The sequence below is a fragment of the Pantherophis guttatus genome, chromosome 1 (assembly GCF_059756535.1).
Source record: "Pantherophis guttatus breed Tessera chromosome 1, ASM5975653v1, whole genome shotgun sequence".
NCBI classification, from domain to species: Eukaryota; Metazoa; Chordata; class Lepidosauria; order Squamata; family Colubridae; genus Pantherophis; species Pantherophis guttatus.
This window is the reverse complement of record NC_142063.1, coordinates 339,536,645-339,553,166: the sequence shown is the minus strand read 5'-3', so window position 1 is coordinate 339,553,166 and position 16,522 is coordinate 339,536,645. Positions and strand designations below refer to the sequence as shown.

The 16,522-nt window shown below is 45.7% G+C and overlaps 1 protein-coding gene across 1 annotated transcript in view; it reads right to left on the bottom strand.

Annotated features, from left to right (window-relative positions):
* The window catches only part of HEATR6 (HEAT repeat containing 6), a 45,873-nt gene that overhangs the window by 16,964 nt on the left and 12,387 nt on the right, over window positions 1–16,522 (bottom strand). Inside the window, exons 7-13 of the mRNA XM_060693223.2 lie at window positions 16,365–16,502; window positions 13,743–14,032; window positions 11,235–11,412; window positions 9,851–10,057; window positions 4,831–4,930; window positions 3,233–3,588; window positions 929–1,051 (exon numbers count right to left, since the gene is read on the bottom strand). Of these exons, the coding sequence (XP_060549206.2) occupies window positions 929–1,051; window positions 3,233–3,588; window positions 4,831–4,930; window positions 9,851–10,057; window positions 11,235–11,412; window positions 13,743–14,032; window positions 16,365–16,502 (1,392 nt within the window). The remainder of the gene's footprint in view (window positions 1–928; window positions 1,052–3,232; window positions 3,589–4,830; window positions 4,931–9,850; window positions 10,058–11,234; window positions 11,413–13,742; window positions 14,033–16,364; window positions 16,503–16,522) is intronic.

Sequence of the window (16,522 nt, the reverse complement as noted above, 5' to 3'; positions counted from 1 at the left end):
TTTTGTATGAATAACATTTATCTCCAGCATCTAAGTATGGTTTAGTAATTTAAATCATCAAATGGAGGCTCTGAATCACAAAATAAGCCATTTTGAATCAAGCCATTATTTAATACAATGGCACAACTGGATTTTGTTTTTTTTTTAAATCATGTAAAGCTAGGTTTCTTTAGAGATTTCCTGTAAGAAAACATTTTTATCAACAAGGAATCAATATTTCTATAAGCTAAATCAACAAGGAATCAATATTTCTATAAGATATAAACCATTCTCCTTAAAATCAACCCATATTAAACAAAAAAAATATTTTCTCCAAAGCTTTAAATCATGATTGTCCAACCTTTTGGCTTGCCTGGGTTGCACTGAGTGAAGAGAAATTGTCTTGGACCTCATATAAAATATATAATTTAGTTAATCCACTATATATAAATAGATAATATATCTATTTTTTTACTTTTTTCTTCCTTTTCATAGGTTTTATGTGTGTTTTTCTTTTAGCCAGGTTTCTCCTAAGTACCTTTACAGGGAGGATACATGAGATGTGGGTGTGGCTTACTGATGATGGCTAACGAGCCAGAAATAGATCTATATAAGTCTCTCACTAGGCAGCATAGGGCAGCATAGGGCCTGCTGGCTGCCAGAAGAAAAAAGCCCAGAATCGAGTGGATGTGACTCCACTGAGCTAGGGCTGTAGAAAGAAAAATCTTGGTTATGTAGGAGAAACCTGGCTAAAAGAAAAACATAGATAATATATATAAATAAATAATAAATAATAAATATAGTATAGTTAATGCATACACATGTATAATGTATATCTTTCAGTTTTAAAAATGTTTTTATGGGGCCACATTATTAGCTGTCCAGGGCCACATGTGGCCCATGGGCTGGAGGACGAACACATCTGCATTAAAAGAATATTAATACTTACTTTTGCCCCATGGAGCTGAAGTGATGGATCTGCTTCCTCCATGCATTTACAAGCCACTTCGCCAAGTTCTAATAAGCAGCTTTGAGCAAGAATAAAATAGCCCTTCACAAGCAGCGCTAAAACCTGTAGTAGATTGAAGCCGGGAAGGGAAGGAAAGGGAAGAAACATAATGGGAGTTAAGGAAACCTATCATATGACTGTGAACATATCTAAATGGCTATTTCAATATCATTGCCAACAGCAACTGTGATCAAAGATGGCTGCCGTTTTTTCATTTTATTCTTGTCGCATATTCTTATTTTTATTTTGAATTTTATATTAATATTTTTAAATAGTGTTTGCCACTCAGAGATGTTTATACAAACTGGGCACCTATATCAATTGAGTAAACTAAAAAATAAATAAAACTAAATGTGCAGTATAATTTCTGTCAGCTGATATTTGAAAAATTGCAATAAACTATCCAGCATATTAAAGGTGAACAGATGTACTGTCACTTCCCGTGGACTTTCAGATTAATTTGCAAACTGAACACTATTTAAGGATGTACCCCAGAGCAAGGTTCTAGTATCTAATGCATCCTAAATTAAGTTAGAACAGTGGAAGCTAAGAAGGAGCATTCTCAGTTGTAACTGTGCTGGGAATGATTTCTGCATCTCTTTAATAGCTTTGGGAGCAATGTTACAGACGATCTGCTCGTGTCCCAGGCTCTGGGCCTACTACAGTATTACCATTTTTTCTTCTCTATCTCTATTTAGTTATTTAGCAATACCTATGTATTCAATCAATCAATCAACCAATCTATCCGTTTCTACAGCGGCCCATCATAGCCAAGTGACTCTGGGCGGCTTGCAATTCTAAAACTATAAGAGCCGAGGTGGCACGGTGGTTAGAGTGCAGCACTGCAGGCTACTTCAGCTGACTGCTAGCTGCAGTTCGGCAGTTCAAATCTCACCGGCTCAAGGTTGACTCAGCCTTCCATCCTTCCGAGGTGGATAAAATGAGGACCCAGATTGTTGGGGGCAAGATGCTGACTCTGTAAACAGCTTAGAGAGGGCTGTGAGCACTATGAAGCGGTATATAAGTCTAAGTGCTATTGCTATTGCTCTAAAACTATCAGGCACGGGAAATCAAGAATAGCACGTATAAAAGCTCAGAGCAATTTTTTGATTCTATGTTCACCCATAAACAAACTCCTGCCAGACTAAAGTATACTCTACACAACTACCTGATAAATCATCATCCTTTTTTAACGACCCCATAATCCCTTGTGGGATGGAGTCTGGGCAACTGAATGGAGCTGGGTGTTTACTGGCCGGATGCCCTTCCTGTTGCCAATGCAGAGGTTTTTTTTTTCAGCAGATATATTCTCAGTGTGCCCAAAGAGAGAAATATCTGCCTCTACCTAGAATCGAACTCAGAGTCCTCTGATTGTGAGGCGAGAGCTCCACCTCTAGGCCACCGCACCACTCAAACTATCTGAAAAATGCTGAAAGAAATTAAGAGAGGAATCCCTCCTGCAGCTGCTTCCTGCAACAATTCAAGGCTGAATTGTTGCTTCCTCTTACAACTCAGGATCAGATTCCACCACAAATGCAATTAAAACAATAAAAGCATCCAAAAATAAAGGTGTACAGCAGCCGAGATAGATCGTCAACTAACAGTAAAACCAAGAAATGGGGGCATTAACACGTTCCGAAGATTGGGGCCATTCTAATCCCTCACGGGAGAATATTCCACAAGGCAGAGGCTACAGGAGAGAAGGCCCATCTTCTAATTCCCAACAGGTTGACGGGATCCGCAACGTGTCCAATTTGCGGAATCAAATCGGATGGGTATAGATCAGGGGGTGTCAAACTCGATTTCATTGAGGGCCGCATCAGGGGTGTATTTGACCTTGGGAGAGGGGGCAGGGTGGGTGTGGCTAGGGTGGGTGTGGCCAGCTCAACATCACGTATGTCGGGGGCGTGTGTGGTGACCCACACATGTGTTCTCCCAGCAAAAACGGGCTCCCGAGCTCCATTGTCGGCTGTGATGGATTCCTGCAACCCTCTACTAGCGGAAACGGAGCTCAGGAAGGCCGCCCAGAGCCCTTCCGAACTCCATTTTCGGCTGCAACAGGCTCCAGCAACTCTCTGCCAGTGAAAACAGAGCTCCGTTTTCGCTGGCAGAGGCATCACAGGACAGTCCTTTGCTGTTTACAGGGTTAAGAGGGTTCAAGATCCGGCCCCCGGCCTTTGAATTTGACACCCTTGGTATAGATTCTATTAGCAACCAACCAGCTGTCTCTCCTTATTCACCTACCTGCAATGCCTCCAGGCGAACTGGCGAGGGCTCATACGCGCTAACCGTTGACAGACAGCTGGTATCACTATCCGAATAGCAATCTTCTCGGGGCAACACAGCAAGGGAGATGCAGAGACGCAGGAGCCAACAGGGCTCAGTTGGTGTCTTCTCCGGGGCAAGCAATGGTTCTCCTGAGACCAGAGTAGGTTCTCTACGCCATTCAGGTGCACTGGAACGAAGTAGCAGAGTGGGTGTGCCATCGCTCATCCCCAAAGAGACGGGCTGCTGCAAAAGGAGACGCACCTCCGGCAAAGGGGCTTGAGCCGATACGATGGAACCCAGTAAAGTCAGACTCGAGACTCGAACATTAACATCTAGGAATAATAAAAAAATAAACAGATGGCACGCATGAAGCAGTGACTCTAAGCCAAAGGAAGATGGCACCCTAATGAATTATAGATTCTAGAGGAAAGGAGCAACGGCTACAGATGGTGCCCAATCAGGGGTGGCCTGCTTGGGGTTCGGGAGAACCTCTAGCTAAGATTATGTGCAGTTTGGAGAACCCCCAAATCCTACGCCTGGCTGGCCCCACCCACCCCTCCTCCCCGGAGTCCCCACACAGCCAGATGCAAGTAAGTGCAGGGCACGCAGGGAGGCTCGGGGAGGGCGAAAAAAGGGCCTACCAGAAGTTCCCCGTTTCCGGCCTCCAGAGGGCCTCTGGAGCCTGGGGAGGCCGTTTTCATCCTCCCGGAGGCTCAAAGAAAGCCCCCCCCCGGCTGTGGTGCAGGAGGCCGACTAGGCCACGCCCACCATGGCCACACCAACCCAGCAACCGGGCAGAGAACCCCTTGCTAAAAATTTTGAAGCCCACCCCTGTGCTCAATGTCACAGAACAGCCTGGAAATCCAAGCAATCAGAATGGGGCTGGGAAAAGAAACAGCAAGCACTCCAGAAGATGGGAACTATGCAAGGAAGGCTGGAAAATGGTCCAGTTCAGTAAGACACAAGGGAAAAAAGCTTCAAATTAAACAGCATTAGGTATTCAGCCGACTTTTGTGTATTTGTGTCTCTTAAAAGAACAAAACTTGTGATCTGAGGGAAAAAAAACCCCAATCCACGAGCAAAACGTCTAAAAACAGATGGGATATAAACCTGTTGTACCCCACCATCTGATGCTTCTGTAACTGGCACACACAACGTTGCTTCATCCCCAAAACAACCAGCTGGACAATACGTTTTACTGCAAATAATACCAGCAACAAAATGGCTACACAAAGGATGTGTGTAAAATGTATAATGTGTAAAATGTGTAAATGTGTTTAATGTGTAAAAGGAGCCTGGTGGCGCAGCAGACTAAAGCACTGTTATTAACATCAGCTGCCTGCAATTACTGCAGGTTCGAATCTTACCAGGATCAAGGTCGACTCAGCCTTCCATCCTTTCTAAGGTAGGTAAAATGAGGACCCAGTTTGTGGGGGCAATAAGCTGACTTTGTATAAATATACAAAAAGTATGAAGGCTATTGCTTAATGCATTGTAAGCCGCCCTGAGTCTCCGGAGAAGGGCGGCATATAAATCAAATTTAAAAATAAAAATAAAATAAAATAACTGCATACCTTTATGTTTAATGTACGGCTTTATCTGGTTCCATACTCTTGAAAGCAGACCAGGCTTCAAACGGTTGTACGGTACATTTGACACCAGATTGGCAAGGCACTGTCAACAAGGAAGAGAGATGAAAAATTACTTCGACTTAGGACCGCAAACGAGCCCAAAATTTCCGTTGCTAAGCAAGACAGTGACCCAAAGAGGCTTTTCCAAAAGGCAACTGGACTTTCTTGGGGGGAGGAGGGGGGTTCTCCTTTGAAAATGTTTTGCTTCTCATCCAAAAAGCTTTTTCAGTTCTGATTGAAGTCGGAACTTGAAGAAGCTTCTTGGATGAGAAGCAAAACATTTTCAAACAAAACAAAACAAATGAGGAAGTCCAGTTGCCTTTTTGAAAAGGGACCTTTGGGACAAGCATGACCTGGGTGACTGAGAATCTCCAGAGACGGATGTTAAGTTGCTCCAGTTTACGACATTTCCTGCCGCAGTTGTCAAGTGGATTGCTGCAAGGGTTAAGTTAGTAATACGGTTGTTCAAGTGAGTTTGGCTTCTCCGTTGACTTTGCTTGCCAAAAAGCTGCTGGTGATTTTTTTTTTTTTAATTTGATTTATATGCCGCCCTTCTCCGGAGACTCAGGGCAGCTTACAATGCGTTAAGCAATAGCCTTCATACTTTTGTATATTTATACAAAGTCAGCTTATTGCCCCCACAAACTGGGTCCTCAATTTACCTACCTTAGAAAGGATGGAAGTCTGAGTCAACCTTGAGCCTGAGGAGATTCGAACTTGCAGTAATTGCAGGCAGCTGAATGTTAATAACAGGCTATTAACCAGCTGTGCCACCAGGCCCCTTCTTACATGACCTAGGGCAGGGGTCTTCAAACTTGGCAGCTTTAAGACTTGTGGACTTCAACTCCCAGAATTCTCCAGCCAGCAAAGCTGGCTGGAGAATTCTGGGAGTTGAAGTCCACAAGTCTTAAAGCTGCCAAGTTTGAAGGCCTCTGACCTAGGGATATGCTAGTTGCCAAGAGTTCGAATTTCCATCACGGGCCCATGGGCAATGCTACAACCGTCATAAGTGTGAAAAATGGTCGTAAGTCATTTTTTTCAGTGCCGTTGTAACTTTGAACAGTCACTAAACAAATGACTGTCAGTTGAGGACTACCTGCGTGAAAGAGGGATTAGGATCCTGTTTTAACATCCTGTTTTCTTATTTCCCACACCACTTTTTTCCTTTGGGGGGGGGAGGCATGTCAGTTTAAGAATATAAGAAAGAGGGTGAGGACTGTCCTTTTCTTAATCTTTTGGTGCTCTGTTAAGCTTTTCCAGCTAAATTTCCTCTCACATCTTGGACATAAACTTTTTCAACTTCTACCCTCAAGACGACGCCATAGGGCAGTGATGGCGAACCGACGCCACGCGTGCCACAGATGGCATGCGAAGCTGTATCAGTGGACACGTGAGCTCAGCTCAGGTGCGCATGCGCACCAGCCAGCTAATTTTCGGGCCTTCTGGGCCCACCATAAGTAGGGAAACAGGCTATTTCCTGCCTCCGGAGGACCTTGGGAGGTTGTGGGGAAGGCCCGTTTTTCTCTCTCCCTAGCCTCCTGAGCCTTTCTAGGAGTCTGGGGAGGGTGAAAATGGCCTTCCCCTCCCCCTCCCCGGAGGCCAGAAACAGCCCGTTTGCCGACTTCCGGTGGGCCCAGAAGGCCCGAAAATCAGCTACCGTGCCATCGCATGGCAGGAGCAGGGGCAGGGCACATAGAATTATGGGTGTTGGCACGCGCGTGCGACCCCCACCCCCACCTCGCTCCTGGCAGGCGATGGCAAAAAAGTTAGCCATCACTATCATAGGGCATTGAACGCCAGAACAACTAGATAAATAAATAATAAATAAATAAATAAATAGACACAAGGAGGTTTTTGCCCCCATGCCATCACTCTGCTAAACAAATAATTCCCACAACACTGTCAAACTATCTAGTAAGACTATATTTCTATTATTCTTCTCATCTTTCCTATTACCTATCTCCTTATCTTCTTATGACTATAACTTTGTTGCTTGTATCTTACAACATATATTGTTTTATTTAATATCCTAGTATGACTTATGTTGCTTATTTAGAATTCTATATTTAGTATTCTATATTTAGTATTCTCTGACTATCACTAGTATCCTATGTTTTATCTTATGATTTATGATGAATGTACTGTGTTTCCCCAAAAATAAGACCCTGGCTTATATTTTTTGGAACTCCGAAATAAGCGCCTGGCCTTATTTTCGGGGAGGTCTTATTATTTTGGGGCGCATGGAACAAGATGGGGCTCCTTTTGCCGTCTTACCTGATTTCCAGCTCTGCGTTTAAATATTTTCGGGGTGGGCTTATTTTTTTGGGGGGGGAGGCTTATTTTAGTGCATGCGCTCAAAAGCCCGATTGGGCTTATTTTCGGGGAAACAGGGTACTTTTATGATGACAATGATCATGATTTATCACTTGTTGCTTGTATGTACACTGAGAGTTTATGCACCAGAGACAAATTCCTTGTATGTCCAATCACACTTGGCCAATAAATAATCCTATCCTATCCTTCCCTCTCCCTATCCCTATCCTATCCCTATCCTTATCTATATCCAGCGGTGGGTTTCACATTTTGTTACCAGTGGTTTGCTTTGCACGCACCCCTTCCGTGCATGCACCCGGCCTCAAAAATGTGCCTAAATAGGACGGCATAGAGCCGGGGTCGGTGGGCAAGCCCACCTGTGATTTCAGCTCCCGATTCGCCCGAACCGGGTGAATACCACCTCTGTCCCATCCCTATTTTAAGTGCCTTAAGTATAATGAAGTGAGTTGGTTTGTGGCAGCAATTAAAAGCGCTACATTGGCAGGCAAGAGAGTGTGCATTTTACTCATCGTTTAGCCACAAAAGAAAACTGGGTGAGTTTGGATCTATCCCTCTTTTTCAGCCACAGGAAGAAGGAAGTAGCAAACCACTTCCAAAAAATGTTGCCAAGAAAACAAGGGACTTGTCCAGGCAGTCACCCTCATGACTGATTTGAAGACATATAAACAAACACACTCACACACACATATACAAATATACAATTGTTATCATTTGAAAGTTGGTCTCATAGGGATCATCTTCCAACATGGAGCCACTCAAATGTGCTACATTAAATGGATTGTCTGGAGATTACAGGTAATCCTCGATTTACAACAGTTCATGATCGTATGATCAAAATTTAGACACTTGACAAATATTTATGACGGTTATAGAGTCCCAGGATCATGTGATCTCCTTTTGAGACCTTCTGACAAGCAAAGTCAATGGGGAAGCCAGATTCACTTAACAAACATGTTACTAATTTAACAACTGCGGCAAGAAAGTTCGTAAAATGGAGCAAAACTCACTTAACACATTTTTCACTTAGCAACATACATTTTGGGCTCAATTGTGGTCATAAATCGAGGACTACCTGTATAGAACCAGCTCCTTCGTGGAGGGCTCTCGGCTGGAGAAAACTGGATTAGCAAGGTGTGGCTAGGACTGCTGTAATGCCACTCTACCGACAATAGGAGGAAGAAAGTAATGATGATGTAAAATAATTAAGACAAACCTTTGCAATTAACTTTGAATCATCTTTTATGTAAAACAGTGGATGGAAACTAAGAAGCAACCTGTAACTAAGGAGAAATTTCCTGACAGTGAGAACAATTACTGTTGCTGCTGCCTATCTCAGCCACCTGGAACAGGCTGAAAATGGGGTGCGCGAAGGCTGAACGTGGGGTGTGCAGAGGCAGCAATAGGTGGCAGCGACGCTAGGCGGTGCCAGCGCTGATAGGCATCGGTGATCCTTGCAGCCTGGAACAGCTGATTGGAGGTATTCCGGGAGACAGATCCAACTGCTAATCAGCTGCTCGTGCTAAATCAGGCTGTGCTGAAGTTGACCACATTGTTTGCTGCAAGGAGGCAAATTGCTGGGAGGCAGAAGCTGGCGGGTGGGTGGGGCTTCGGCAACATTTGCTGTACAAGATGCACAGTTATTTCCACCCACTTTTTGGGGGGGGCTAATGTGTGTCTTATACTCCAAAAAATACGGTAATGAGAACGATTTGCCTCCAAAAGTTGTGGGTGTTCCATCACTGGAGGTTTTTAAGAAGAGATTGGACAGCCATTTGCCTACAATGGTATAGGGCAGGGATGGCTAACCTTTTTGCCATTGTGTGCCAGGAGAGGGGGGGGCGGGGGAGGGTCACGCGTGCATGTGCCCACACCCATAATTCTATGTGCCCTGCCCTGCGCATGCGCGTGCAACCCCCCTCCCTCCCCCCGGCTCCTGGCACAAGATGACCTGGTAGGCCCGTTTTTCTTTCTTACCTGGCTCCTGATCCTCTCTATTTATCTGGGAAGGGCGAAAACAGCCTTTCCCACTCCCTTGTAAGCTCTTCAAAGGCCTGAAACGGCCCATTTCCCAACTCCCAGTAGGAGAGGAAGTGACTTTTTTGCTGTCCCCAGCCTCCAGAGCCTCTCTAGGAGTCTCTAGGAGCCCCTCTAGGAGTCTCTGGAGGCTGGGGACAGCAAAAAAGTCACTTCCTGTCCCACCGGGAGTTGGGAAATGGGCCATTTCAGGCCTTTGGAGAGCCTCCGAGGGAGTGGGAAAGGCTGTTTTCGCCCTTCCCAGATAAATAGAGAGGATCTGGAGCCAGGTAAGAAAGAAAAATGGGCCTTCCCCCCCCCACCCCAGCCCTCCGGATGCAGGAAACAGCCTGTTTCCCTACTTCTGGTGGGCCCAGAAGGCCCGAAAATCAGCTGGCCAGCGGGCGCATGCGCCCCAGAGCTGAGCTGGCGTGCCCAATGATATAGCTACACGTGCCACCTGTGGCATGCGTGCCATAGGTTCGCCATCACGGGTATAGGGCTTCCCACCTGAGCAAGGGGTTGGACTAGAACACCCCCAAGGTCCCTTCCAATGCTGTTATTCTGTTATTCAGAAGTAGTAGAACAAAAGCAACTTCTGTAGACAAACATTTACCTTGATTATCTGGGTGAGGGTTTGGGACGAAGATTCGGCCACCAAAGCCAACAGCATACACCGGTGAAGTTCTCGGATGCTGGAGGCAATGCTCACCGAGAAGGGTGTGAATGCTCTTTTGTGATCAATGGCATCTTCGGCAATGGACAGGAATTGCTTGGAACCTTCCAAAATGGAGGAGAGAACTTGAAAAGCACAGGCCCGGGTCTGCAACAGAACAAAAATCAATAAAGGAGTTGAGCCAAGGCACCTGATGGAGCCCAATTATCTCCTACATCAGTTCTCAAGGATACCGCCAGAATTCCTGGCTGACCTATGGAAGGCAGAGACGGTCTGAGCCATTGATCGCTCCCTTAGCATAGCCTTCCTTTAGCAAAAGCCCTTTATAGCTCTTTGGTGTTATAAAGGGCTTTGGTAATAAAGGGCCAGAATGCCAGTGGAGGAACTTTAGAGTGAATTGGACTGAACTCTCTTTAAGAAGCATATTCAGTTATACTCCTGCATCCTGGACCTCACATATAGATGTTAGTCGAGTTGTTTTTACTCTGTCTTAAACCTTATTTTATTTATTTTTGATAGGATAGCATAGCATAGGATAGGATAGTGTAAGGTAGGGTAGGGTAGGATAGGGTAGGGTAAGGTAGGATAGGGTAGGGTAAGGTAAGGTAGGGTAGGGTAGGATAGGGTGGAGTAAGATAGAGAAAGGTCGGGTAGGGTAAGGTAGGGTAGGGTGGGGTAAGATAGGGAAAGGTAGAGTAGGATAGAATAGGGTAGGATAAGGTAGGGTAGGATAGGGTAGGGTAGGGTAGGATAAGGTAGGGTAGGGTGGGGTAAGATAGGGAAAGGTAGGGTAGGATAAGGTAGGGTAGGGTGGGGTAAGATAGGGAAAGGTAGGGTAGGGTAGGGTAGGGTAAGGTAAGGTAGGGTAGGGTAGGATAAGGTAGGATAGGGTAGGGTAGGGTAGGGTAAGGTAAGGTAAGGTAGGGTAGGGTAGGGTAGGGTAGGGTGGAGTAAGATAGGGAAAGGTAGGGTAGGGTAAGGTAGGGTAGGGTGGGGTAAGATAGGGAAAGGTAGGGTAGGGTGGGGTAAGATAGGGAAAGGTAGGGTAGGATAGAATAGGGTAGGATAAGGTAGGGTAGGATAGGGTAGGGTAAGGTAGGATAGGGTAGGGTAGGGTAGGGTAAGGTAGGCTAGGGTAGGGTAGGGTAAGGTAAATAAAATGGAATGGAGTGGAGTGGGATGGAGCATTCTACTTGCAGTGTTCCATGACCACAATAAAGTGAACTGAATTGAATCCTATTCTATTGCAACAAGTGCTTGGAAGAGAGCATATGCTGGATCTTATGGGACGGGTAGATGTTACAAAGATAACGAATCCTCTTACCTTAGGGGAAGGATCCTTTAAAGCAATTGTCATCAAAGACACTGTCTGTGGGCTTCCTATTCCAGGTTCATCAGGAATAAATGCTGACCAGTAACCATAGAGGACTTTCTTCTCTATGGATTTCACAGCGGAAAGGAAGCAGGTTAAAGCCCCTTGGCGAACTTTAGCTTGGAAAGACCTGGCATGAAATAGAAACAAAATATAAACAGGCAAGAGTGGGGGGGAAACTGATTTAACACCTTAAGTAAATGACATTGTCCCATTGCTCAAAATAGGCAGGGGGGAAAGTCTTTGATCTTAGAATATAGAACATAGAATAATAGGGTTGGAAGGGACTTTGGAGGTCTTCTAGTCCAACCCCCTGCCCAAGCAGGAGACCCTATACCCGTGATGGCGAACCTATGGCACGCGTGCCACAGGTGACATGCGGAGCCATGTCGCCTGGCACGCCAGCTTAGCTCCGGGAGTCTCTGGAGGCTGCAGACAGCAAAAAACATCACTTCCTGTCCAACTGGAAGTTGGGAAATGGGCCGTTTCAGGCCTCCGGAGGGCTTCTGAGGGGGTGGGGAAGGCTGTTTTTGCCCTCCCCAGATGCATAGAGAGGATCTGGAGCCAGGTGAGAAAAAAACCCGGGCCATCACGTGCCAAGAGCTGGGGGGGGTGGGAGGGTCGCGTGCGCATGTGCGGGGCGAATAGAATAATGGGTGTGGGCATGTGTGTGTGCGAACCTCCCCTGCCCCCCCTTCCTGGCATGTGATGGCAAAAAGGTTAGCCATCACTGCCCTATACCATTCCAGACAAATGGTTGTCCAGTTTCTTCTTGAAAACCTCCAGTGATGGAGCACCCACGACTACCAGAGGTTAAGCCGTTCCACTGATTCATTGTTCTGTCAGGAAATTTCAAATTTCTTCATCTGAATGTTGTCTTGTTTGCGATGCCCATCTCACAAAAAAATTGAAACTGAGCGGCATAACCTTCATTGTTAAAAAGTACAAAAAGCACAAGGACAAGAGAGGATAATATTAATCACAGTTAGGAGGACATCGCAATGTCTCCCGAGTTCCTTGGGGACCCCAAGCAGGATGACATTAGCCAGATCCCGAAAGGCTTGTGGAAAGTTAAGAGGATCCAATGGATGGAAACTAACCAAGGAGAGAAGCACTAAACTAGAACTAAGGTGAAAATTTCCTAACAGTGAGAACAATTGATCAGTGGAACAGCTTGCCTCCAGACGTTGTGGGGTGGTTCATCACCAGAGGTTTTTAAAAAGAGACCAGACAGTCGTTTATCAGAAATAGTATAGGTCTCCTGCGAGAGCAGAGGGTTGGACTAGATGACCTCCAAGGTCCCTTCCAACTCTGATACTGTCCAGCTGAAGCCGGATGTTCCCTATCCATACCCTCAGTCTCCAAGCACTGAGATACGATTGCACATTAATTGCTTAATTTGTCAACATATTGATGATACCTCATCCCATGGTAACAGATGAGCTCACGCAGTGGCTTCGCCTAGATGTTAAATAAGAAAAGGGGGAGCATCAAGCCTTACAGCATCCTCCTGGGGAGGGTGTGTCTGCCCTTCCCCAGTCATCATTGCCTGGAATCAACCCCAGAAAAAAGGAGGCAACCCAGCACAGAACCATGATGCCACTCCCGATCCTCTGAGATCAGGAAGGATACCACGGTTGAGGGTGTCGATGGTATTTGTTGCCATGGTTTTAGTTTTTACAGAGGCAAATTGCCATGTCATTTGAAGCAGGCAGTAGGCAGTATTGATGTTTAATGTTTTAATGTCTTCTTTTAACTTTTGTATGGGATATTGTTGCATTATTTTATTCTCTGTTGTAAGCCACCCAGAATCCCTTGGCAGTTAGGCGGCATAGAAATGCGACAAAATAAATAAATAAATAAATAAATATTAACCCATAAATAAATAGAAAAACCCTCTCTTTGCTCTTCTCAATACAGGCAGTCCTTGACTTACAACTTTTCGTTTAGTGACCGTTCGAAGTTACAACGGCGCTAAAAACAGTGACCTACGTCCGTTTTTTCAAACTTAGGACCGTTGCAGTTTCCCCGTGATCAAAATTCAGAGGCTTGGCAATTGGCTCGTATTTATGACGGCTGGTTGGAGTGTCGCGGGGTTACCGATTCCCCTTTGGCGACCTTCTCACGAGGAAAGTCAATGGGGAAATCAGATTCACTTAACAACCATGATACTCACTTTTAACAACTGCAGTGATTCAAATAACAACTGTGGCAAAAAGCCGTCTTTAACAACAGTCTCACCTAGCGGTCGTTCAGTCGAGGACCACCTGCATTTGTTACCAACAGAGGCAGGGATGGGACTGAAGAAACCAAGCGAGGAAAAAAAAAATCCTTGCTTTTGAAAGAACGAGAGTCGAAGAGAATTCAGCCACGCTTGCTGTAAAATGAACACATACTTCAACGCTGCATAAAGGCAGTGGGGGGAGAAGGGGGGGGTGTTGAGTGGTTGCCATCACAAACCTTGTTTTGCTCTGCATTCCACCTTCCGCATCAGAATATTCTGAGTCACTGCTGCTGATTCTCTTCCAGCTGAAAGCGTGGGAAGGTAAACGCTCTTTCGCAAGGGAAGGGTATTTATCACTGAATGCCCAGTTTGTCATCTTAGAGTCCCGATCTTGCGAGAACTCATCCTTTAATGAGGGTTTCTCTACTCTGCTTCCTTCGGCACCCCCTGGCTGCTCTTTTGTGGCACCTGCTGCTTCTTCCGGCTTCCCTTTCTTCGGTTTGCCTTTAGGTTTCTTCCTCCTGTTCTGTTAGCAGTGGTTGTGGGGAGCAGAAATGATAACAAACGCAAGTCTTTTCAATTCCATGAATTACATGCAGTTCTCTTTAGCAATAGCACTTAAGACTTACACACCTCTTCATAGTGCTTTTAAAGCCCACTCTAAGTGGTTTACAGAGCCTATTGCCCCCAACAATCTGGGTCCTCATTTGACCCACCTCGGAAGGATGGAAGGCTGAGTTAACCTTGAGCCTGGTGAGATTTGAACTGCCAAATTGCAGTCAACCAGCAGTCAGCAGAAGTAGCCTGCAGTACTGCACTCTAACCACTGCGCCACCCCGGCTCTTTAATCAATCCAATCATCTAATGTTTTTCTAAATATTAGTATAGAATAGCCTGGGTAGGATTTTTCTCTCGGCATCAAGAAATCAATCTCAATTTAAGAGGCCTCCACGATAAATACCCTGATTTATTCCATGATAAATACCCTGATAAGCCAAAGGGTATTTCCCCCAGGGAGGGGAAGAGGTAGTTAGGGAATATATATATATATATATATATATATATATATATATATATATATTTAATTTGATTTATATGCCACCCTTCTCCGGAGACTCAGGGCGGCTTACAGTGCGTTAAGCAATAGCCTTCATACTTTTGTATATTTTATACAAAGTCAGCTTATTGCCCCCACAAACTGGGTCCTCATTTTACCTACCTTAGAAAGGATGGAAGGCTGAGTCAACCTTGAGCCTGGCAAGATTCCATCTTACTTTAATTGCAGACAGCTGGTGTTAAATTACAATGCTTAGTCTGCAAAGCTATCCAGGCTCTTACTGGATAATATTGCATTAACCCCCTATGTTCGTCTCGTTGCAGGACACGATCGTCAGTTGAGGGGGGGGGGGGCTGTCAGTCCTGGAGGCCATCTTTTACTTTGGATCTTCAAGGCTGCCACATTTAGTGCTGTGGGAAACTGGGAGGGGGAATTGTATGGCGTTGGAGAGATATCTAGCCATAATAACATTCCTTTCTCTGAGAATCAAGGACATCCTGCCCTGCACTGGGAGGCATCTCCCGTTGGGATGGTGTTTTGATTGGACCACGTGATGGACATGTGGATGCTGGGCAGGGACTTGGACTTTCCTTTGGGTGGGGAAAACCTGGAAACTTTCAGATTCGGGTTTTCCCAGATGTGCCAATATGACATCTCTAATAAAATGGAACTTTGAGGAACTTATAGCCTTGGAATCTTCTTTCATTGGGGGGGTGTTACTTGGAACTCTGACACGTATGACCTATTCTCTTCGTTTAAGGCACCATGCGGCTAACAGTGCCTCCAGCTCAGGATTTAAATCAAAGTAAAACGAGTATTTCACGTTTCACAACAGTTGCTTTGGAAGTCCACCCAGTCCAATTTTCAGACCCTGTTTGGTTATAAGCGAAAGCTTCCCGTTCAAATCCCTGGCATCTCCTTCTAGCAATGGGAAATCCCTGTTTCAAAATATGAAAAGAAGCTGTCAGCTAGAACAGGATTTCCATTCCATATTCTGCTGCCCTCCAGTTGTGTTAAACCTCTCATCCCCAATGAAAACTGCCATTCATGGAGATTATGGGATTTAGAAGCCCCATAAGCAGCAATTAATGAAGGCAGATAAATGCTTATAAACAGAGGCTTTGCTCTACAGCAGGGGCGTCAAACTCAATGCCGGGGGCAGGATCCGGACCGCAGGGTGTTTTGATCTGGCCCACGGGGCCGCCCTGGAAACAGCGAAGGACCGGCCCGCGGTACCTCTGCCAGCGAAAACGGAGTTTGGGAGGGCTGTGTTTGGCACTCCTGCGCTCCGTTTTTGCTGGCAGAGGGTTGCAGGGGGCCGTTGCAGCTGAAATGGAGCTTGGGAGCCCGCTTTCGCTGGCAGGGCGCTTGGGCCACCATGGGCACCCCCGACATGAGTGACGTCGAGGTGGCCACACCCACCCTGGCCACGCCCACCCCTGCACCCCAAGGTCAAACACAACCCTGATGCACCCCTCAATGAAATCGAGTTTCACACCCCTGCTCTACAGCAATGTTTCTCGATTTTGGCAATTTAAGCTTTGCGGACTTCGTCTCCCAGAATTCCCCCGGCTGGCTGGGGAATTCTGGGAGTTGAAGTCCACACAGCTTAAAGTGGTCGAGGTTCAGAAATACTACTGTACGGTACAGAATATCAGGCGCTGCTGTAATGTGCCTTTTCCAAAACATTACATTTTTTTTTCCAGACAGACAAAAACAGCCCTCAGCTTGTGACCAGATTACATTTGAAGTGGCTTAAGTTTAATGCACAATGCAAACAAACCATATTTAAAAAATTTACCCCGCTCAGTTTAACACTGTTCTGCTCCAACTTCTCGTGCTCGATGGGTGACCGGCTGTCGTACTGAGGAAGGAGTGCTGGATATAAGATGCTGGGCATTTCTATGTTAATTCCAGGGAGTCCATGAAACATGCATTTCTGAAATCATCAAAGAAAAT